The 21,267-nt window shown below is 37.8% G+C and overlaps 1 protein-coding gene across 3 annotated transcripts in view; it reads left to right on the top strand.

The window, feature by feature from the left end:
• The window catches only part of RAB28 (RAB28, member RAS oncogene family), an 82,323-nt gene that overhangs the window by 31,420 nt on the left and 29,636 nt on the right, over window positions 1-21,267 (top strand). Inside the window, exon 5 of one of the 3 annotated variants that reach the window (XM_045834671.1) lies at window positions 10,735-12,337. The exons of the other annotated variants lie outside the window; for them this stretch is intronic. Within the exon in view, the coding sequence (XP_045690627.1) occupies window positions 10,735-10,961 (227 nt within the window). The 3' untranslated portion in view covers window positions 10,962-12,337. Of the gene's footprint in view, window positions 1-10,734; window positions 12,338-21,267 lie in introns of those variants that run through there. 3 annotated transcript variants of the gene reach the window in all.

Raw genomic sequence — 21,267 nt, 5'->3', positions numbered from 1 at the left:
GCACAGTTTTTTTCCTTTGGAATTATACAGGTGTTCTATAACTAAAGCACCATGAAGGCAGGAACTGTTTTGGTCACAGCTGTCTCTACTGTCTAGCACAGAGAAAGTGCTCAATAAATACTACTTGTTATCTATGATGACACAATTATTCATTCATTCTCTACCTCAGTAAAAGATGGGACTCTAGATCTTTTGATATGGTAAAGTGAAAACAAGAACAAGGCTTTTTTCCTCCTCTCGCTTTTGTAAAATTCTGAGCCCAGGTTTTTATCTGGAAGAAGTGTTTAATCATAGACTCATTTGGTGCTTATGAGTTACTACCACGTAAAATCATGTACAAAACCTTTTACAGTACACACAGTTCTTTTGAAAACTAAACCCTTAGTCCTGATTGATCTCTTAATTTTCATTCAAAATTATAATTTTAATGAGAAATTGTATTTTTCCTCATGACTATTTTATGCTGTGTTTTAGCACTTTAGTATCTTCAATACAGAGAAACAGTGTGAGCACAGACTTCTAAGTAAGACCAGTTAGGTTCAGATATGGGCCCACTTATTGTGTGACCATGGTAAGGTACTTACCCTCTTTGTAACTCAGTTTTCTCACCTGCGAAGTGGGAGTAGTGATAGCACCTACCCTCTTAGGGATGTGGTTGTAAGAATTAAATATAGGTAAGCTTCCTAGAACCATGTCTGGGGTATGTGGTAGGTGCTATATGTGTTGGTTCTTGTTGTGTTTCTCACTGTCTCTCCAAATCCTGTGTTCTAGTTTTAGGTAATCAGAGGAGGTATTGCTAGGTAGTCTGTCTACTATCTATTTTAATTTAAGGATTCAAAAATCAAAACATTAAAATTTTAAAAATGTCTTTGAAATACATTAATATTGATTAAAATTTTGGTTGTAGTTAATGTTTAAAAGCCACCCTTCATTTCACTTAGAGTTTAGAAGTATATTTTTCTGAAAAATTATTTAAATTCAGTTGATGGAGTTGCTATAGTTTTGATATTCAATCTAAATGGTGAAAGCTGGTGTACAGTTGCCATGAATTTTTATCTCAAGTTTATTTTCCTCCGTAGACATGTGTCTAATAAAAAAAAAGATGCTGCATAAACCATCGTTTGAGTTTGAATGTGCTTCTGTTTTTGGTTGAGGTATAAATGTTATTTCTGGCTGTGTCCTTCATACTTAGCTCTTCTTACAACAAATGGAAAGGCTTTAATTGTACCTAAGGGAATAGTTAATCCACAGTGGACATACATATGGTGGACAAAAGCTGAGTCTAGTAAATGAAATAAAATTATAAATGATAAACATATGAATGCTTACAAAGTCTGGCAGCTATGAAAAATAGAGTATTGTTTGAGATTAGCAAATTTTGTGTGTGGCATAATAATAATTCTTTCCTTGTCATGTTTGTATTGTATGTGTTATATAAATTTGGTTGGAAGTTGTGCTTTCAGCTTGTGTGTTGTCTTTTTTTATTGTTCACTAAGCTTCATGATGTGACTTTGTTGTCAGCGATAGACGCTGATGATCTCACATTTTTGGAGAGTTACTGCTCTTTTGATTGGGAACAGTTAATTAGCATTAACCCAGAACAGCTCTTGGGCTTTATGGACATGTGGTTGCACTGCTCCAGCAAAAGGTTAAGTATTAATGGAAAATGGTCACAGCCCTTTTACTTAAAGAAAACATGTTACTTGTAAGTTTTCTTTTGATTTTACTTTTACAGTTACATTGAATGTCTTCATTCATTTAGCCATCCATAAAGCAAATATTGTTGCACATGCAGTGGATAATAAGTCTTTTTAGGACTACTTGTGTGGTATGTCACAGATCATTAACTACAAGTAACCACCTGACTTGAGGGAAGCCTGGAAGCATCATTATAGTGAAGTAAGCTTTTATTTAGGTGTCACTGCAGCGCATTGATTTATTGAAATGTCACCAGTTGCTACTATGAAAATTTATTCTCATTATCATTCAGGGAATAGCAGAGATTAACTGGTATATACTGTAAAAGAGATACGTATATTGCTAACAACAGCAAAAAATAAGAATAAATGTTATTATGGTCTGCATTTTATCTAACAATTACTTTTAAAGATTAATTAGGTGGTTAATTGGGCTAAATTAGGTGATTTTTTTATGATGCTTTCAGATCTGTGTGTGATTCATTCTATATATGTGTTAAAGGTGTGTTCTAAGTTCTTCCTAATTTGAAATACGTTAAAATTAAGCAGCACAGAAAGGTAATAGCAAACTTAGTATATTTAATTCTTAAAGTAATAAGTTCTTTCTCTTAGCACATAGCTACTTCCTAGACACATATATTATGAATCCAGCCTTGAGGAAACTTGTCTGTTTATGGAAGTAAGATGAACATAATGGACAAAAAGTACAGAAGAAAGGCAGCATATAATTTAGTTCTGTTGTATCAATGGGAGGGAAGAAATTGTTCAGCTAAGGATTACAAAGGATGTGGAACTTAAACTTAGTCTTTGAAAGTTCATAAGGTTTGGGTACATAAATGCAAAGACTAGAATTTCAGGCAAAATGCAACATGTTAAGATAAAGTGTATTTAGAGAGGTTGCCAGAAATCTTGAATTCTTAAGTATTTGATTCATGGAATTGTGATTCCTCCTACCTTTTTCTTTTTTTTTTTCCAGACTGTTTCAAATTTTCTGTATTTCTTGCATTTCCACGTGAATTTTAGGATTAGCCTGTCATTTCTGAAAACATGTCAGCTGGGAATTTGATAGGTATTGTGCTGAATCTGTAGATCAGTTTGGGGAGTATTGCCATCTTAACAATATTAAGTCTTTCAATCCATGCATATGGGGAGTCTTTCCATTTAATTAGTTTTACTTTAATTTCATTCAGCAAAGTTTTGTAGCTTTTAGAGAATGAAATTTGTACTTCTTTTGTTAAATTGCTTTTTAAGTATTTTATCCTTTTTGATGCAATTATACTATAATAAATGGAAGTGTTTTCTTAATTTCCTTTTTGGATTGTTTATTGCTAGTGTAAAGAAATGCAAATGATTTTTGTATGTCGATCCTACAACCTTGCTGAGCTGGTTTGTCAGCTCCAATAGGCTTTTTAAAAATGGATTTTTAAAGATTTCATCACATAAGATTGTGACATCTTCAAGTGGAGATTATTTTACTTCTTCCTTTCCATTATGAATTCCTTTGAATTCATTTTCTTGCCAAATTGCCTCAGCTAGCACTTCCATTGAGCAGAGGTGATGAGAGGATATGTTTTTGTCGTGTTTTTAACATGAAGAGTGTTGGGTTTTGTTAAATGCATTTTCTGTATCTGACTCAGTGATTTGTTCTTTTTCTTCCTTTATTCCAGTTTCATTATGAATATTCTCAGTCGACCTGTCTTCACACCAACAGGCTGATTGTGCGCTCTGTGTTCTTCCTGGGAGTACTTCCTGGTCTAGAAAGTACCTGCAGGCAGAAAGTCAGGAGTGATGATAATGCTCACCTTACTTGTGTCTCATCTCTCAGGGATTATCCTGCCTGACATTCAGTGTCATTTCATATATTTTGTGCAGTTTCCTAGTTGTTTATTACAGAAGGAAAACCTTGTCCCACTTATTTTGTCATGGCTGGAAGCAGTAATATTTTAAGAAGGTTTTTATGTCTTCAAATATTTTTTGTTTTTACTAATGTTTTGGGTTAGCTATTTTTGTGAAGAGAGGTTCAAAAATTAGAAATAGCTAGAAAACTCAATGATGGATCAGTGTATTTCAGAATATCAGATCTATTGGGAATTCTGATCATTTGGACCATGAGACTGAGCCGTTTTCTTATACCATACATGGCTTGATATCACTGCAAAGCAGGAGGAGAAGGATGATTTTATAATGATTCAAAACACACAAATTGAAACATTTTTTTGAAGGTGGTCTTGAAAATCTAAACCTCTAAAATATGTGTTGTACCCTGTAGGGTGAAACATATTTTCATTAGTTATAACTTGAGAGTAAAGATTACCTTGACTAAAACTAATAATAAAATATTTTAAATGTCAGCCAGATGTTTTGATTACTGTCATTGAATAATAGGAGTATAACCTCATCAGTGCAAACAAGGTAATATATTTATTTAGCAAACATCTGTTGAGGGCTTGATTTGTCTAGGAGTCATGCTAAATACTGGGAATACAAAAAGAATAAGTCATGGTCCTTACTCTTAAAGACCTCATAGTTTTCAAGATACAGCCATAAAATTACAGGGAAAGTTGGATTTCTAAGATTAAAAATGGACAGTGATCAGTTTATGAACAGGCAGGGGAAGATGGGATATTAAATAAGAACCAACATAAAGGATCAAATACCATGTGGAAGATTATTGTGTAAATACCAAAGTCACAGATGTGGATGAAGCTTTTTTGGAGGTCTAATGAAAGCATTTTATTTCCTACCTCCTGGTTCTCATTGTATCAGGGTCTCACTTCACATTCCCCTCCTCAGAGATTCATTTCTGGAGTTATCCTCATTTGTGCTTGAATTGTTTTAGATTGGGTGACCTAAGGCTAAGAAGGTGATTTTGCTCTGCCTTCTCTTCCCAAATAAGACTTTTGTATTGACTCTTTATGTAGGTTTCATAGGAGTTTTTTCTAAAGATGGGAATGTCATAGTATTTTTTCTGATATAGCTCCTTGGGCAAGGGAAACGAAAGAAAAAAATAAACAAATGGGACTACATCAAAGCTAAAGAATTTTTGCACAGCAAGGGAAACCATCAACAAACTAAATGGAAGAAGATATTTGCCAATGATAACATCCAATAAGGGATTAATATCCAAAATTTATAAGAAATTCAGACAACTCAGCACCAAAAAAAGATCCAATTAAAAAATGGGTAGAGGACCTGAATAGACAACTTCTTCAAAGAGGGCACACACACGACCATTAGACGCAAGAAAAGGTGCTCAACTTCACTAATCATCAGAGAAATGCAAATCAAAACCACAGTGAGAAATCACCTCACACCTGTCAGAATGGCTGCCACCAATAAATCAACAAAAAACAAGTGCCAGTGAGGATGTAGAGGAAAGGGTCTCCTGTGCACTATTGGTGGGAATGCAGACTGGTGCAACCACTATGGAGAACAGTGTGGAGGCTGCTCGGAAAATTAAGAATGGAACTGCCTTATAACCCAGCAATTTCACTTCTGGGTATTTATCTGAAGAAACCTGAGACACTAATTTGAAAGAATATGTGCACCCCTATATTCACTGCATCGTTTATAATAGCCAAGATTCGGAAGCAGCCCAGGAGCTGTATCAGAAGCAGCAGTGTCCATTAGCAGACAAATGGGTAAAAAAGCAGTGTGCATATGTACAACAGAATAGTATTTGACCATAAAAAATGAAATCTTACCATTTGAGACAGTATGGGTAGACCTGAAGGCTATTATGCTAAGGGAAAAAAAGTCTGACGAGAAAGACAAGTACTATATGATTTCACATATATGTGTGTGTGTGTGGAACCTGAAGAACAAAGTAAAGGAGCAAACAAAAGGGAAACAGACTCATAGGTACAGAGAACAGACTGATGATTGCAGAGGGTGGGTGGTGGAGGGCTGCGTGAAAAACGTGGTGGGATGAAGTAGTAATAGTTGGTGGTTAAAAATAGTCACAGGGATGTAGAATAAGGCACAGGGGATACAGTCAATAATACTGCAATAACTGTGTGGTGCCAGGTGCGTACCTGAAATAGTGGGAGGAACACTTTGTAAAGTACATGATTAATCCCCATGCTGTACATCGGAAACTAATTCATAATAGTATTGAATGTAAACTGCCATTGAAAAAACGAACAATGGAGTGTCAGAGTTCTGTTGGTTGAAACTGAACAATCAGGCAAATTTTTGCCCTCTTCAGTTTTAACATTACTTCCCATTTAAGTCTCTAGAGATAATACATACGAGAGTAATAGCATAGTCATAAAACTTGAGTTAAAGTTATCAGTGTGACATTTTAAATCAAATTTTGCCTATCACCTCAGCTTTAATTTCTTTTTCTTTTATACTTCACTGTCTCACTGCTGTACTACGAGCAGATGTGGAGAGGGAATGGAAGCGGAGGCTAGTGCCTCCAGGTGATGATCCTGGGAGGGTAACTACTTGTGTGTCTGGAGTTAATGCAACTGCAGTGCATGACTATTATTCTGTAAGATTTTTCTTGTCACAGGATTCTGTACACAGTAGTTAAAAACAAACAAACAAAGAAACAAACAAAAAACCCAACAAAACTGCTAAGACCTAAAAGTGAAAAATTTTGCCAGAGGTTAAGTTTCTGTTCATCCTTCTGTAATGCTAAATTCATCAAAATCTTGAAAAGAATACATAGGGACCAAATTTGGCTTAACTGTGTAGGTACATCCCACTTTAATGTAGGATCTTGAGTGCTTTTCGTGATACTAGAGATGAATTTGCTCGTGTTGGAGCTTCTGAAATAGAAAGGTCTGAATTAACATACTGTGAAGGATTTTGGGAAAACAGCATTTGTTGATACAGTTTGATGCAGCATTTGGCCCTTATTTTTCGTAATATCCAAGGGAGCTTAACTTCAGAATCAGTTGTCTGCTTGCTGATACTTTTTTTAAAAAAAAATTAATACAGATCTTTTTGGAATAGTTTAAAGTTCATAACAAAATTGAGGGGAAGGTACAGAGATTTCCTATATATACCCCAACTTGTGTATTTCCTCCTCCCCTGCTTTATTAGCACTCTGCCAGAGTGGTGCGTTTGTTACAGTTGCTGAACCTACACTGATGCATCATAATTGCTCAGTGTACATTGTGATTTACTCTTGGTTTTATACATGCTATAGGCTTGGACAAATACATAAAGGCATGTATCCATCATTATGGTTTACAGAGAATTCTCAATGGTCTAAAAATCCTGTGTGCTCCCACTGGTCATCCTCGTCCCCAGCCCCTGGCAACCACTGATCTTTTTACATGTCTGTCATTGTGCCTTTTCCAGAGTGTCATATATTTGGAATCATACAGTATGCAGTCTTTTTAGATGGTCTTCTTTCACTTAGTATTGCATTTAAAGCTCCTCCAAGGCCTCCCGTGGCTTGAGAGCTCATTTCTTTCTAGCACACTTTATCCCTTCACCTGCCGAAGGACATGTTGGTTGCTTTTAAGTTTTGGCAGTTATACATAAAGCTACTGTAAACATCATTGTGTAGGTTTTGATGTGGACATAGTTTTTCAAATTAGGCAATTGCCAAGGAGTGCAACTGCTGGATTGTATGGTAAAGGTATGTTTAGTTTTGTAAGAAACCATTAAACTATCTTCCAAAATGGCTGTACCATTTTGCATTTCCACCAGCGGTGAGCTGGAGTTCCCATGGCTCACATCCCCGCCAGCAGCTGGCGTGGTCAGTGTTTCAGGTTTTGACCGTTCGAGTAGCTTATGGTGGTATGTTGTTTTAATTTCCATTTCCCTGATGATACATGCTGTGGAACATCTTTTCATATGCTATTTTCCATTGCCATATGTATATCTTCTTTGGCGAGGTGTCTGCTAAGGACTTGGGCCCATTTTTTCAATTGGATTGTTTGTTTTCTCATTGTTGAGTTTTAAGCGGTTTTTATTGCATATTTTGGATGACACTGCTTCACCAGATGTGTCTTTTGCAAATATTTTCTGCCAGTCTGGGTCTTGTCTTCCCATTCTATTGACATTGTTTTTTTTTACCAGAGCAGACGTTTTTAATTTTAATGATGTCTAGCTTGTCCGTTTGTATGTTTATGGATTTGTATCTTTGGTGTTGGATCTAAAAAGTCATGACCATAACCCAAGGTCATCTGTATTTCTCCTTTGTTATCTTCTGTGGGGTTTTACAGTTTTGCACTTGACGTTTAGGTCTTTGATCCATGTTGTGTTAATTTTTGTGAAGAGTGCAAGGGTGTCCAGTCGTTCTAGCACCAACAGTTGAAAAGGACTGTCTTTGCTTTGTTAGCAAAGATCAGCTGACCGTGTATTTATACGGGTTCGTTTCTTGTCTTCCTATTCTGTTTTATTGATCTGCTATGTTAGTCTGTCCTTTTGCAATACCACATAGTCTTAATTGCTAGAACTTTCTAGTGAATCTGGAAGTTGGGTAGTGTCAGTCCTTTAACTTTGTTCTTCTTTTTCAGCATTGTTTTGGGCTCTTCTGGGTCTTTTGCCTTTCCATGTAAACTTTATACTGAGTTGTCAATATCCACAAAATAACTTGTTGGGATTTTGATTGGGATTGCATTGCATCTGTAGATCAATTTGGATGAAACCGACGTCTTGGTGATATTGAGTCTTCTATCTATGAACATGGAGTATCTCTCCCATTTATTTAGTTCTTAATATTTATTTAATTCTTTGGTTGTGTTATAGTTTTGTAGTTTTATTCTACTTGTATATTTCCTGTATAAGATATAGATATTGTACATATTTTGCGTTTATACCCAAGTATTTAATTTTGGGGGTACTAATGGAAGTGGTATTGTTTTTAATTTCAAATTTTACTTGGTCATCGTTGGTATGCAGGAAAGCAATAGACTTTTGTCTATTAACCTTTGTCCTTCAATCTTGCTGATATTCTTGATAAAACTAAAATAATTTGAGAGAATGACTTAAAAGTACTACATCTCACTTTACCTCTGCAGTATCTTATAGAATGTTCCTTACCTGGTTTTAGTGTTGAACGTGATACTCTGGGAACTGGTGGAAGAGAGTGTTGTAAGGAGGCCTCCCTATGTCAGGAGCTGCTGAGGTGAGAAGAGGATCAGTAATTGACTAATGAATTTAGGCATTTATTGTTTACAAGATCACTTTTGGTGAAGTGGCGAAGACAAAAGACAGACTAGATTAATAAGTGTAGATGATTCTTCTGAGGAGTGTGTTGTAGGGAAAGCAAAATCGTAGGAAGAGGCATGGTCAAGAGTGTTAAAATTGTTCATTTGTTTTTTAAGATGAGGGATTTGTATGCCGATAGAAATGAAATAGTAATATTGATGTGATATATGAGAGAGATGTTATAGTTGCTAAAGTGATGTTAATTCAGTTGTGAGAGGAGATACGATTCAGTGTACAAATAAACAGTTTGGCTCCAGATAGAAGGATGGAATGGACCATTTATTGATTCCTAGTGATAGGAGTTCCAGATAGCTGCCTATGTTATGTATGATGTGTAGATCTGGTGACACAGAAGTTCTCTCTCGACTGTTTCCAGTTTCTCAGAGAAATAGGAAACACAGACTTTGTTGGGGGTTAAATTGTTTCTCCCTAAAAGATTTTGAAATTTTAACTTCCAGTACCCCTGAGCGTGACCTGATTTGGAAATAAAGCCTTTGCACATGTACTCAAGTTGAGTTATACTAGAGCAGGGTGATCTGTACTCTGATCACTGGACAGATACAGATAGACACACATGGGAGAAAGCCGTGTGAAGATGGTGGCAGAGACTGAAGTGACGCAGTTACGAGCCAGCCGAAGAAGGCCAGGTTTTCTGGTAACCCCAAGGAGCTAGGAAACGGCAAGAAAGAGTTCTCCCAAGAGCCCCCAGTGGGAGCATGGCCTTGCCAGCGTTTGATTCCTGACTTCTAGCCTCTAGAACTGAGAAGGAATACAATTCTGTTGTATTAAGCCATGAGTTGGTGGTTCTTTGTTACAGTCCTGGGAGTCTAACACCGGTCTTCAGCTGAGAGAGAGAATGGGGAAGATTTGGTGTGTTGATTTCTCATGGATATTTTTAGACTTTCCTTTTTTGACCTAAGACTTCAGATGAGATCAGCCTTCTTTATCCCTTTCGTTGGCTGGTACACAGAATGTCTCAATGCGTATTTTTAATGGAGGGAGCATCTCTTTAACACCAGGGTCTGAGTTCTAGTTTTTTCACCTTTTGCAGCTCCAAGCATGTGATTTGTCCAGGTAGGTTTTTAAAAATCTGGCTGCAATCCTTAGAACTGATAGACTCTCCCCGCCCCATGCAGTAGGCAACTGAAGAATCAGCTGACGACTATTGCTCTGATTTTCTGACGTTCTATTAAAAAATTTTCAAACATACAGTTAAGTTGAACAAATTTTATAGTAAACACATATACTCACTCTAGGTTGGGGGTCATTCACCTTTTTCTGAAAAGAGCTGGATACTGAATATTTTAGGCTTTGCAGCCCGTGCAGCACCTGTTGTAACTATTCAGCTGTCCCATTGTAGTACAGGTCCAGCCATGGACAATACTTAAATTAAAAAAAAATGTGGCTGTGTTCTAATACAACTTCATTTGTAGACACTGAAATTTGAATGTCACATTTCATGTCATGAGTTACTCTTTTCATTTACTTTCAGTCTTTTCAAAATGTAAAAACTGTTCTTAACTCCTGGACCATAACAAAAACAGGTGGCAGAGCAGATCGGGGCCATGAACTAGAATCGGCTGACCCCTCATCTGGAGGTTCCAGGGAACACTGCTGTGTTTGCTTTGTCACATACCTGTGCACCCACCCACCCCTCTATCAGTCTGGTAGTTCATCTGTTTCGATGCATTTTAACGTAAGTCGTAGACAGTACACTTTATAGCTAAATGCTTCATCATTCATGTCATTAATTAGAGTTTATTTATGTGTGCGTGCGTGTGGTAAAATTTACTTACAGTGACATGAAGAAATCTTAAGTGTACCATTTTTTGATTTTGACAAATCGGACACTTTTGTTGCCTAGAATCTTACCAAGATACGAATAGCACCGTCACAGATGAGCCCCAGCCTTCCAGACTGCTCTCCACATCTTGCCGCGGCCGTCACCGTGGCCACGATGCTGAAACGGAAGAGGCAGAGTCAGCAGCAGCTGCCGCCACCTCTGCAGCGCCCACCGCCCGAGGGGGGAGAGACGGGAGCTGTGACAGGGGAGGGCTTGTGTTTTTTCTTTGTCCTTCATTTTCTTGCTGACTTTTCTTGAGGGTCAGCAGGTCTGTGGCCTCACGTTGATGTTTTTGGTTCTTTAAGATACATAGACTCTTGCTTATTTCTATTTAAATATGAAGATAGAATTGAATAGTGTTAGTAGCTGATCTCAGTTTTTAAATTTAGGGTGAAGGTCATTATTGGATTTTTTAGCAGTTCTTACCTTGAATGTGTGGAAAAACTTCAGGACTTGGCAATATGTTTCACCCTGACCATAGTGTACTAATGGCATATTGACAGCCAGACTTCTAATATGGGTATATAGACAGGCAGTAGCTGAGATCCTTTGTCCATTGTGGAAGTTGGGAAGGGTTACTTTGGGTTGATAGAGAGGATCTGACCACTACATACTGCTGTCCTTCCTTTATTTTTATCTTTGTGACAGTCTGAGGTTATGTGGAGACACTGACCTGTTTCAAGTGTGGCATTGTGCTAGGTCAACTTGGCTAAACTGGAAATGATGTTTCCTAAAATGTCCTTCCCTATATTGTTCTGGTTAGCAGTGGTAACAAGAGACGTTTTGATTAGACTTTAAGGAGGAAGTAAAGTGGCAGGCGATGCCTTTCACTCTCGGAGGGTCAGTGCTGGGAGTATCAGGCACTGTGACAGCTCTCCCATCGTACCAGCTCATCACTGATTTGCCAGCTCACCTTGTACGTTTGGATAGCACATGGTCCGGCAGTTCCTTCAGCTCCTGCCAGATTTCCCTTTTCACCTCGGAATGCTTGCCATGCACTCACAGCTCCCTAGAGAGGGGTGCAAGCTTCTCCAATAGGTCACCCTTTGCATTAGGGTTGGAGATGGTGAGAGACAGATGTGAGTTCCAGTTTGTCACTGGCAGTTCCTGTTGTCCTGACAGATTAAAGTTTGTTCTTGTGTTTCCACTTTCTGTACCTGTTGCATCTCATCTTCACAGGTTCCACTTTGTCCTTGCTCTCCTATCCAGTTCCCCTTTTGACTGCTGGTCTGGCTGTCCTGGAGTCACTGCAGGTGCAGAGGCAAGAGCCTACACCTGCCCTTCTAACTGTTCTCACAGTTACGTAAGGTCTAACCCTTATAATAAACCCTTCTGCCTCATTATCCACCCTGGTTGTTCTTGATCAAACCATAACTGATCCACTCTATCCCAGAGTTCACACTCGAAACCTTTAATATTAGATCTGTACTTAGACAGTTGTTCCTATTAGCTCACTTTAAATTTGGTGTTTGTCTTCTACTGTTGGCACTTTTTCCTTACTTTTTTAGTGCTGCTATGTATTCTCATTTTTATTACTTCATCTGGCATGTCAGTGATATTTTGAGTCTTAAATAATGGTTTGTTTTAAAAACATTTATTGTGCTTAGCCCTGGCTGGTGTGGCTCGGTGGATTGAGCACTGGCCTGCAAACCAAAGGGTTGCTGGTTTGATTCCCAGTCAGGGCACATGCCTGGGTTGCGGGCCAGGTCCCCAGTAGGAGGCGCATGAGAGGCAACCATACACTGATGTTTCTCTCCCTCTCTCTTCCCTTCCCCTCTCTCTAAAAATACAATAAAAGTTTTTAAAAAATAAAAATATTTATTGTGCTTAGATGTTAGTTTTAAAAATATTTAAACAGATATAACAATCTTTTAAAAAGTTCAAGTCTTTTTACCACAAGACGTGTGTAACAAAACAGTGGGTTGGAGAGTCTATAAAACATCCAAAGAAGCTTAATGTTTAGGTGACCTAGAATGAGACAGAAATGAAGGGATTAAGCAAAAAAACAAAGCAAAGCAAACGAACAAAAAATCTCATAGAGACAGACAACACTACTGTGGTTACCAGAGGGAAAGGCAGGTAGGAGGAGGAAGAAGAGGGTAAAAGGGGAATAAATAGTGATAGAGGAGACTTGACTTTGGGTGGTGAACACCAACACAGTATATAGATGATACACAAAAATGGTTCAAGAATTGTATACTTGAAACCTATATAATTTTATTAACCAAAATCACCCTAATAAATTCAATAAAAATTAAAAATAATTCAACTGCAGAGTAATTGATGACAGTGAGGAGAAAAATATACTCTGAAGGAATGTAAATAAATGTACATCAATGATTTTATATATACTTTACATATAAAATACCTCTGAAGAGTATTAAAAAAAACCCAGAAGTATTATTTTAAATCAGTACTATGGCAAAGGCATAGTGTTTGACAACTAACAGGCAGACATATTTTCACATTATGCTACAGGTGTATAATGTAATGGGGTGTGATCAATTACAAAGTAAGGTATAAAACTTTACTTTTTGGTTAACTTTAAAGTGTGTGCACCTGTTTTAGTGACATGTGATTCTTTATTGGTATTGGTTTGTCTATCTTTTGTTTCAGAGTTAGTATATTTTGATTTTTGAGATTGTTTTTTTTGTGGCAAGAGAATTGTTTGTAGTCACTCAAGTTAATTGGCTCCAAATGAGATTTGATTTGATTTTATTTTTTTAAAATATTGATTCTGCTATTACAGTTGTTCCACTTCACCTCCTTTCCACCTCCACCTGGTACCCCCATTCCCTCCAGCGATTCCCCCCACTTAGTTCATATCCATGGGTTGTGCACATAAGTTCTTTGGCTTCACAATTGCTATACCATTCTTAATGTCTCCCTGTCTATTTTGAGCCTACCAATTTATGCTTCTTAATCCCTGCACCTTTCCCCACCATTGTCTCCCTTCCCCCTCCCAGTTTATAAACCTTCAAGGGACCTCCATATGTGTGACTCTTCCTCTTCTGGTGGTTTGCTTCGTTTGTTTTTTAGATTCAGTTGTTGATAGTTGTGAATTTGTTGCCATTTTAATATTCATAGTTTTGATCTTTTTTTTCTTAAATAAGTCTCTTTAACATTTCATATCATAATGGCTTGGTAATGATCAACTCCTTTAGCTTTACCTTGTCTGGGAAGCACTTTATCTGCCCTTCAATTCTAAATGATAGATAACTTTTCTGGACAGAGTAATCTAGGTTGCAGATCCTTGCTTTTCATCACTTTGAATACTCCTTGCCATTCCCTTCAAGCCCATAAAGCTGCTTCTGAGAAATCAGCTGACAGGGAGCTCCCCTGTAGCTAACTCTTCTGCTTTTCTCTTGCTGCTTTTAAGATTCTCTCTTTACCTTTAACCTTTGGCATTTTAATTATGATATGTCTTGGTGTGGTCCTCTTTGGGTCCAGTTGTTGGGGATTTTCTGTGCTTCCTGGACTTGCATATCTATTTCCTTCACCAAATTAGGGAAGTTTTCATTATTTTTTCAAAAAAGTTTTCAGTTTCTTGCTCTCCCTTTTCTCCTTCTGGTATCCTCATGATTCAGATGTTGATACATTTGGAGATTTCACAGAGGCTTCTTATTCTATCCTCATTTTTTTGAATTCTCGTTTCTTCTTGCTGTTCTGGTTGAATGTTTTTTCCTTCCTTATTTTCCAAATTGTTGATTTGATATTCAGTTTCATCCCCTACACTGTTGGTTCCTTGTAGATTTTTCTTTATTTCACTTAATGTAAACTTTATTTCTGCCTGGGTCTTTTTTACCCTGTTGCTGTATTCAGTGAGTTCTTTGAACATCCTGATAATTAATGTTTTGAACTCTGCATCTGATAAGTTGGTTCTCTACTTCCTTTAATTCTTTTTCTGGAGTTTTGTTCTCGTCTTTTAATTGGGCCATATTTCTTTGTCTCCTCAGTTTGGCAGCCTCCCTGTGTTTGTTTCTGTGTATTAGGTAGAGCTACTTCGACTCTGTTTTAGAAGTGTGGCCTGTTGTAGAAGAGTGGACTTGTAAATTATGTGGGGCAGAGCTTTAGGTGATCGCCAGGGCAGGACAGCTTGTTTCACCTCTCTGTGACTCTGTGTGTGGGGAGGGCTCCGAGAGGGGACCGTATTGCTGCCTCTCTTCTGGAGGTTTGTCCAGGAGGAAACTGTCTCTCAGCATTCTCCCTGTTTCCAGCCTGTGCATACGCCAGTCGTGCCTTTCCAGCTCTTGCTCTGCTGCTGAATCCCAGAGGGGGTGGGTTTGCCTAAGTCCCGAGTCCATGTTGCGCGTGGGTCACCGGCCAGCAGTGACCACGGAACGCTGTGGATGGCTCGATGAAAACACGCGAGAGAAAACACATGCACAGAGACAAACTAGTTTCTGTGGGGAAGTAGGGACGAAATGGCCACCCCCCCTAGTGGGGAGCGCCCCGATTTGCAGTCCATACCTGCTTTTATTGGGCTCATTTTGCATAATAATTCAGGTAAAGTACAGTACTCATTAGGGGGAAGTAAGGAACCATAGAAAACAAAGAACTCTGCCGGTCTATTGAGTTGGGGGTCAAAGAGCTGTAAGACTGAGGAACAAAATAACTTCCTCCTAAGACCCTTCTCATTCAACTGAGAGCATTCTAAACAAAGAAGGTTTCACAGTAATTTACATATTCTTTCTTAGGCCTGATCACCCTGGGGAATCCGCACTTCTCAGTACCGAGCTGCACCACCCTGTCATTGTTTCAGGCTTAGGTGGAGCAAGGGAACTAAGGCAACTGGGAGACAAGGAGGATTTTTCCCCAGACGATGAGAACTCAGGCTATGTCAAAGCCGAGGAGCGAGGGTCCATCACCCCCTTCTGCTGCAGCCCCCCAAGTCCTTCTTTTAGGGGGCCTCCCAAAGTGATCGTGCCTGTCTTAGGTCGCGTTCCCCCCGTGGGGAATCTTACCCGTCTTTGGCTAACCGACCAAGCTTTTTGGGGTTCAGTCATGAATAAAGCAGCAGAAGCAGCATTCCTGCCAGGAAGATAAGCTTTTGTCTCCTTGCTGGCTTACAGTCCCAAGGGCGTTCCCTTAGCCTTAGCCTAGGCGGGGGTTTCAGCTTCTGATACCAGGCAGGGCGGTTCCCAACAAGTCCATGCAGGTCATTTAAAAGGAGTTTCCTGATAACCGGGCAGTTTCTTCTGCTACCCCAATCTCCACTGGTTTTTACAGCATGAAGTTACGGGGATTTCTCTTCCTGGTACTGGCACCCTGGGTTGGTGGGTGGTCTGGTTTGGGGCTGGGATCCCTTGCTCTGGAGGCATCCCTCCTGATTTTTATCTACCACAGGTGACTGTGGGACTGCGCGTTCCGCCACCTCTCCGTGCCACTCCCAGCGCTCTGTGTCTCTCCGCCTCTCTCCGCCCCTCCTGCTCGTCTGGACGAATGTGGGTTCCTTAAATCCTTGCTTATTGGACTTCCACACTGCTCGATTTTCTGTCAGTTCTGGGTGATACTTGTTTTGTAGTTTAGGTGTAATTTTTTTCTGTAGTTGTGCAAGGAGGTGAAGTGTGCTTACTTACGCCTTCATCTTGACCAGAGGTCCAAATGAGATTTTATTACAGTGCTTTATTTTCTTCTGAGACACTTATCTATAAAAGAAAATATAATAAAAATTGTTAACAAATTAATTCCAAATGGGGAAATCCAAAAAATATTACTAAATTTTAATAAGATATAAAATATAGGAGTAACTGTGACTTCATAGACTGCAAGATACCATTGATATGCTTGTTTTAAATTTTGGTCTAGCCAGCATGGCTCAGTGGGTTGGACTGGTTCGATTCCTAGTCAGGGCACATGTCTGGGTTGCAGATCCAGTCCCTGGTTGGTGTCATGAGAGAGGTAGCCAATCGATATTTCTCTCTCACATTGATGTTTCTCTCCCTCTCTTTTTCCCTCCCTTCCCCCTCTCTATAAAAGTAAATACAATTTTTTTAAAAAATCACTTTTATTTTCATATATTTATCTTACAGTGAAATTATTAGCATAGTGAATTTTTAAAAATATATCACTTGTGTAGTACATTCTAAGACATTATTATAGTGGGAAATGTTCTGGAATTATTGTCTAATGGATATTTTTAGGATTTAAAGTAAAGAATATTCATTACGTATTCAATTTAGAAAAATTGGAAAATGCTGAAATATATGAAGAAAAATAACATCATAGTTCTATCTCAGAGAACCAACTATTTGTTAATATATATGTATTCATTCTTTTTCCACACATAATTTAAAAAAATATTTTATTTATTTATTTTTAGACAGAGGGGAAGGAAGGAGAAAGAGAGGGAGAGAAACATCAGTGCGTGGTTGCCTCTCGTGTGCTCTCTACTGGGGACCTGGCCCGCAACCCAGGCATGTGCCCTGACTGGGCATTGACCTGGCGACGCTTTGGTTCGCAGGCTGCTGCTCGATCCACTGAGACAAACCAGTCAGGGCTGGTTTTTTTTTTTTCTTAAGGTTTTTAGCCTACATATTTTTTTTTGTTTTGCAGACTTTTTCCTTTGAAGCTTTGTTTTGAAGAGCTACTTAAAATTTCTATTGATTGGATGGTCAGTAGTCAACTCATTTTTCCATTTTTGATGATTACTTAGTGATTATTTCTGAATTAAAAGATGACTTTTACAATGTATTATAATGAGGGAAATAAGAACCAGGGGTCAAACTTAAATGTATAATAAATCCCAGTCAATCGGGAAAGTGATAGATTTCCCTGTTAAAAGAAAGAAAAGAAAATTCTTGTTAGTGCTCTAACTTGAAAAGCTATTATGTTCTTTCATTCTCAATATTCATAGTATAGTCTTCATCTGTTCTTCAATAGTGAGTATGCTAAAAGAGGGAAATCTTTCTGACAGATGCGGCTCAGTGGGTTGGGCATTGGTCCCACAAAGCTAAAGGTCTTTGGTTCGATTCCTGGTCAGGACACATGCCTGGGCTGCTGGTTCAGCCCCTGGTTGGCGCACGTGCTAGAGGCAGCAGGTCACCCTTTCTCTCTCACGTCAGTGTTTCTTTCCCTCTCTTTCTCCTCCTCTCCCCACTTTCTAAAGTAAATAAATAAAATCAAAAGAAGTGGAATCAGAATTCAGTAATTTCTGTTTTCGTTGCTCCATCGTAATTACAGTACTCATTAAGAAATCTCAGAATTTTACCCATAAATTCTGATTATATTTTTGACGTATATGGGAAGAAGGGTGTCAGTTTTTCGATTAAGAGGTTTTTTCCTTGGAGTAGTCAATAAAAGTCTAGTTTTTGACAGTCTCAGAATCAGGTGATTCGTTAACATAAGAACAGTTTTCTACCTAAGAACTGTAGTTTTCAAGTGGATTTTCTAGTCTCTTGAACTTGCAATATTTTTGATACAGACCAATAGCTTTCTTTTGCCTATTTTGGGTATAAACTCATGTGTTTATTGTTTTAGTTTTATAGAACATATTGTGCCCATGGCATATATTCTGAGGTTTAATTTTGAATTAGGAGCAGTATTTGAATGCATTTTAGAGTTAAAGTGTATCATTTAGTAACACACCCTTGTAAAAAGAAAGACTACTAGTTTTAAGTCAGATATTCTTAGATTTGGGATTTTGGCTATGTGCATTTGTTTTCTTTTAAGCCAGAAAATTTCCAGTTAATCTTCCAACACAAGCTATTTACTTTTCAAATATGGGTTTACATTTTCATTAAGAGACAGAGATTTTCTTATATAAGAAAAGTGGATCTTTTGCAAATGAATACCTAAATATGTATTCACATTTTAGGAATTTTAAAAATCTTGTCAGGAGTGGTTATTAAATCTATTTTAGATTTTTCTGTAGTTTGGGATTAGCAAAAAGTATAGAGTGTTCAGTTCACTTTAACAAAAACAAAACAAAATGACAGGTATCTGAAAGCAAACAAAAAACTAGTTAGTGTTGTTAAAACTTATCAACTGAATTTTGTTTATTTTAGTTTCTGTAAAAAAGTATTTTTTGGTTTAAAACTGAATACCAAAGATAGTTGTATAATTTTATTTCCTTCTTTATCCCAACTTTTCCCTCAACACTGCAATTTATATCCATAGAGTTATAATTTGATATGCTAATGTACTGGGACTATGAACTAAATTCTTTGTAAGTGGAGATGAATGTTTTCTAGGTTTGCGAGTAAGTTCCCTTTTCTGGATCTCTCTCCCTCTTTTTAAGCATTAAAGATTACTGGTCACTATTCTCTATTTTATTAAGCACTGGTAAAATAATTGATTAAATTTTACATTTAAGTCTTAAGTTTAGGAATAAAATTTTCTTCTCTCAAAGGTTTTCTGTTAGGAATTGTATATTTGTGCCTGTTCTTTAAGCTGATCCATTATTATTATTTTAGGGGAAGCATTCTTTTGACAGTTGTCTTGCTATTTATGTCTTGACTTCTTGACATACTGAGCTGGCACCATCTTCTCGGTTTGTTACATTACAGTTTGATATTAAAGTCTTGGGATATTTTATAATTAAGAAAATGCTTTCTGTTTTATGAGATTTTTAAAAAGATTTTATTTATTTTTAGAGATGGGAAGGGAGGGAGAAAGAGAGAGAAACGTCAGTGTGCGGTTGCTGGGGGTCATGGCCTGCAACCCAGGCATGTACCTTGACTGGGAATCGAACCTGCGACCCTTTGGTTTGCAGCCCGCGCTCAATCCACTGAGCTATGCCAGCCAGGGCCTGTTTTATGAGATTTTAAAAATTTTTCTAAAATCAGTTTGGTTAAAATGCATTTTTAAAAAAATTTTCACCCAAAGACATGCTTACTGATTTTAGAGAGAGGGGAAGAAAGGGAGAGAAACATTGATAATGAGAAACATTGATTGGTTGCCTCTTGCCCCAACCAGGGATTGAACCCACATCCCAGGCATGAGCCCCGAGTGGAATGGAACCTGCGACCTTTCAGTTTACGGGACCACGCTCTAGCCAACTAAGCAACACCAGCCAGGGCTTAATTGCATTTTGGTGGCCATAAAAACATAATTACGTGTTAGAATTTGATTTTGTTATTATTGTAAACATTGGCTGTACACATTCATGTTTCTCTTATGTTTTAAAGTATGGTATTCATCCATTCATTTGTTCATTCATGTCTTTGTTGTACCAAGCACAGTGATAGGAGGGACAAGACAGTGTGATAGTGTTCTGGAGCGATGTAAGGGGAACTTGATAGCAGAAGTAAATACTCAAACAGAACCTAAAAGGGTATGTAGGGATTTGCATACAGAGAATGGTAAGAAAGAGCAGTCCAGGAGGAAGTAAAAGAATTAATAAATCCACAGAAGCTAGGAAATAGTCTGAAATATGAGGGAAATATGTATAAGATTTGGTCGCAGCTGAAGTATAGGGCACAAGGCAGGAAGTGTCGAGAATCAGAAACAATGCCTTCGGGAATCCACATTTTCTACTAAGATCTGTGCGGAAAGGCACTAAAGGTTCTTAGGCAGCAGAGTGATTTGAGTGGTAGTGTAGAGCAGGGATCAGCAAACTGTTGGCTGTGGCTTCTCCTTCTGTGTCCTGCTGTCTAAGAATGGGCTTCACAGTTTTAAATTGTTGGAAGAAAATCAAAAGAAGGGTAACTCATGATACCTGGAAATTATTTGAAAATATAATTTTAGAGTCAATAAACAGTTTTATTGCAACCAAAGCCACACTTACCTGTTTACATCTTGTCTGTTGCTGCTTTTTCGCTGCAGTGGTGTAGTTCAGTAGTTATTATGGCAAACATGTTACCTGCAAAGCTGACACCTCCTCCAAGTACACAAGTTAAAATACAGAGACGATCAGAGTGGAAAGAAGAGCAAACCCAGCTACATGCTGTCTGTGTACATTAAATATGAATATGCAGATAGTTTAAATGCAAAAGGATAAGAGAGAGAGATTCTGTAATACCACTCAGAAGAAAGCTGAAGTAACTATATTAATACCAGCAACAAAGAATTTAGCAGGAAGAAGGATATTACATAATGATGAAAAGGTTAATTCACAAAATAGGTGTTACAATTCTAAGTAAACGTAAACCCACCAACAGAACTTCAAAATACTTAAAGCAAAAACTGGTAGAACAGAAAAGGGAAATAGACAAATCCACCATTGCTGCCGAGACTTTCACATTTCTCTTAATACTGTTAGGGCATGTACACGCATAATCAGTAAGGATGTGCAGGACACGAACAATACCAACTGACTGGGCTCAAGTGACATTTACAGAATTCCATGTGACAACAGCATAATACAGGTTGCTTTCAAGTGCACATGGAACAAGATAGACCATATTCTGGCCTATAAAAAAAGTCTTAACAAATTTAAAAGAAATATGTTCTCTGACAATAATGAAATTAAACCAGAAATTAATAACAAAGATGTTATAATGTTCCAAATGTTTGGAAATTAAGCAGCATACTTCTAAATAACCTATGGGTCGAAGAAGAAGTCACAAAATATTAACAATTTTGAATTGAACAAAAATGAAAACACTGCATATC

The sequence above is a fragment of the Phyllostomus hastatus genome, unplaced genomic scaffold (assembly GCF_019186645.2).
Source record: "Phyllostomus hastatus isolate PE091 unplaced genomic scaffold, TTU_PhHast_1.1 phas_contig_196, whole genome shotgun sequence".
NCBI classification, from domain to species: domain Eukaryota; kingdom Metazoa; phylum Chordata; class Mammalia; order Chiroptera; family Phyllostomidae; genus Phyllostomus; species Phyllostomus hastatus.
This window is presented reverse-complemented; position numbering and strand designations above follow the sequence as displayed.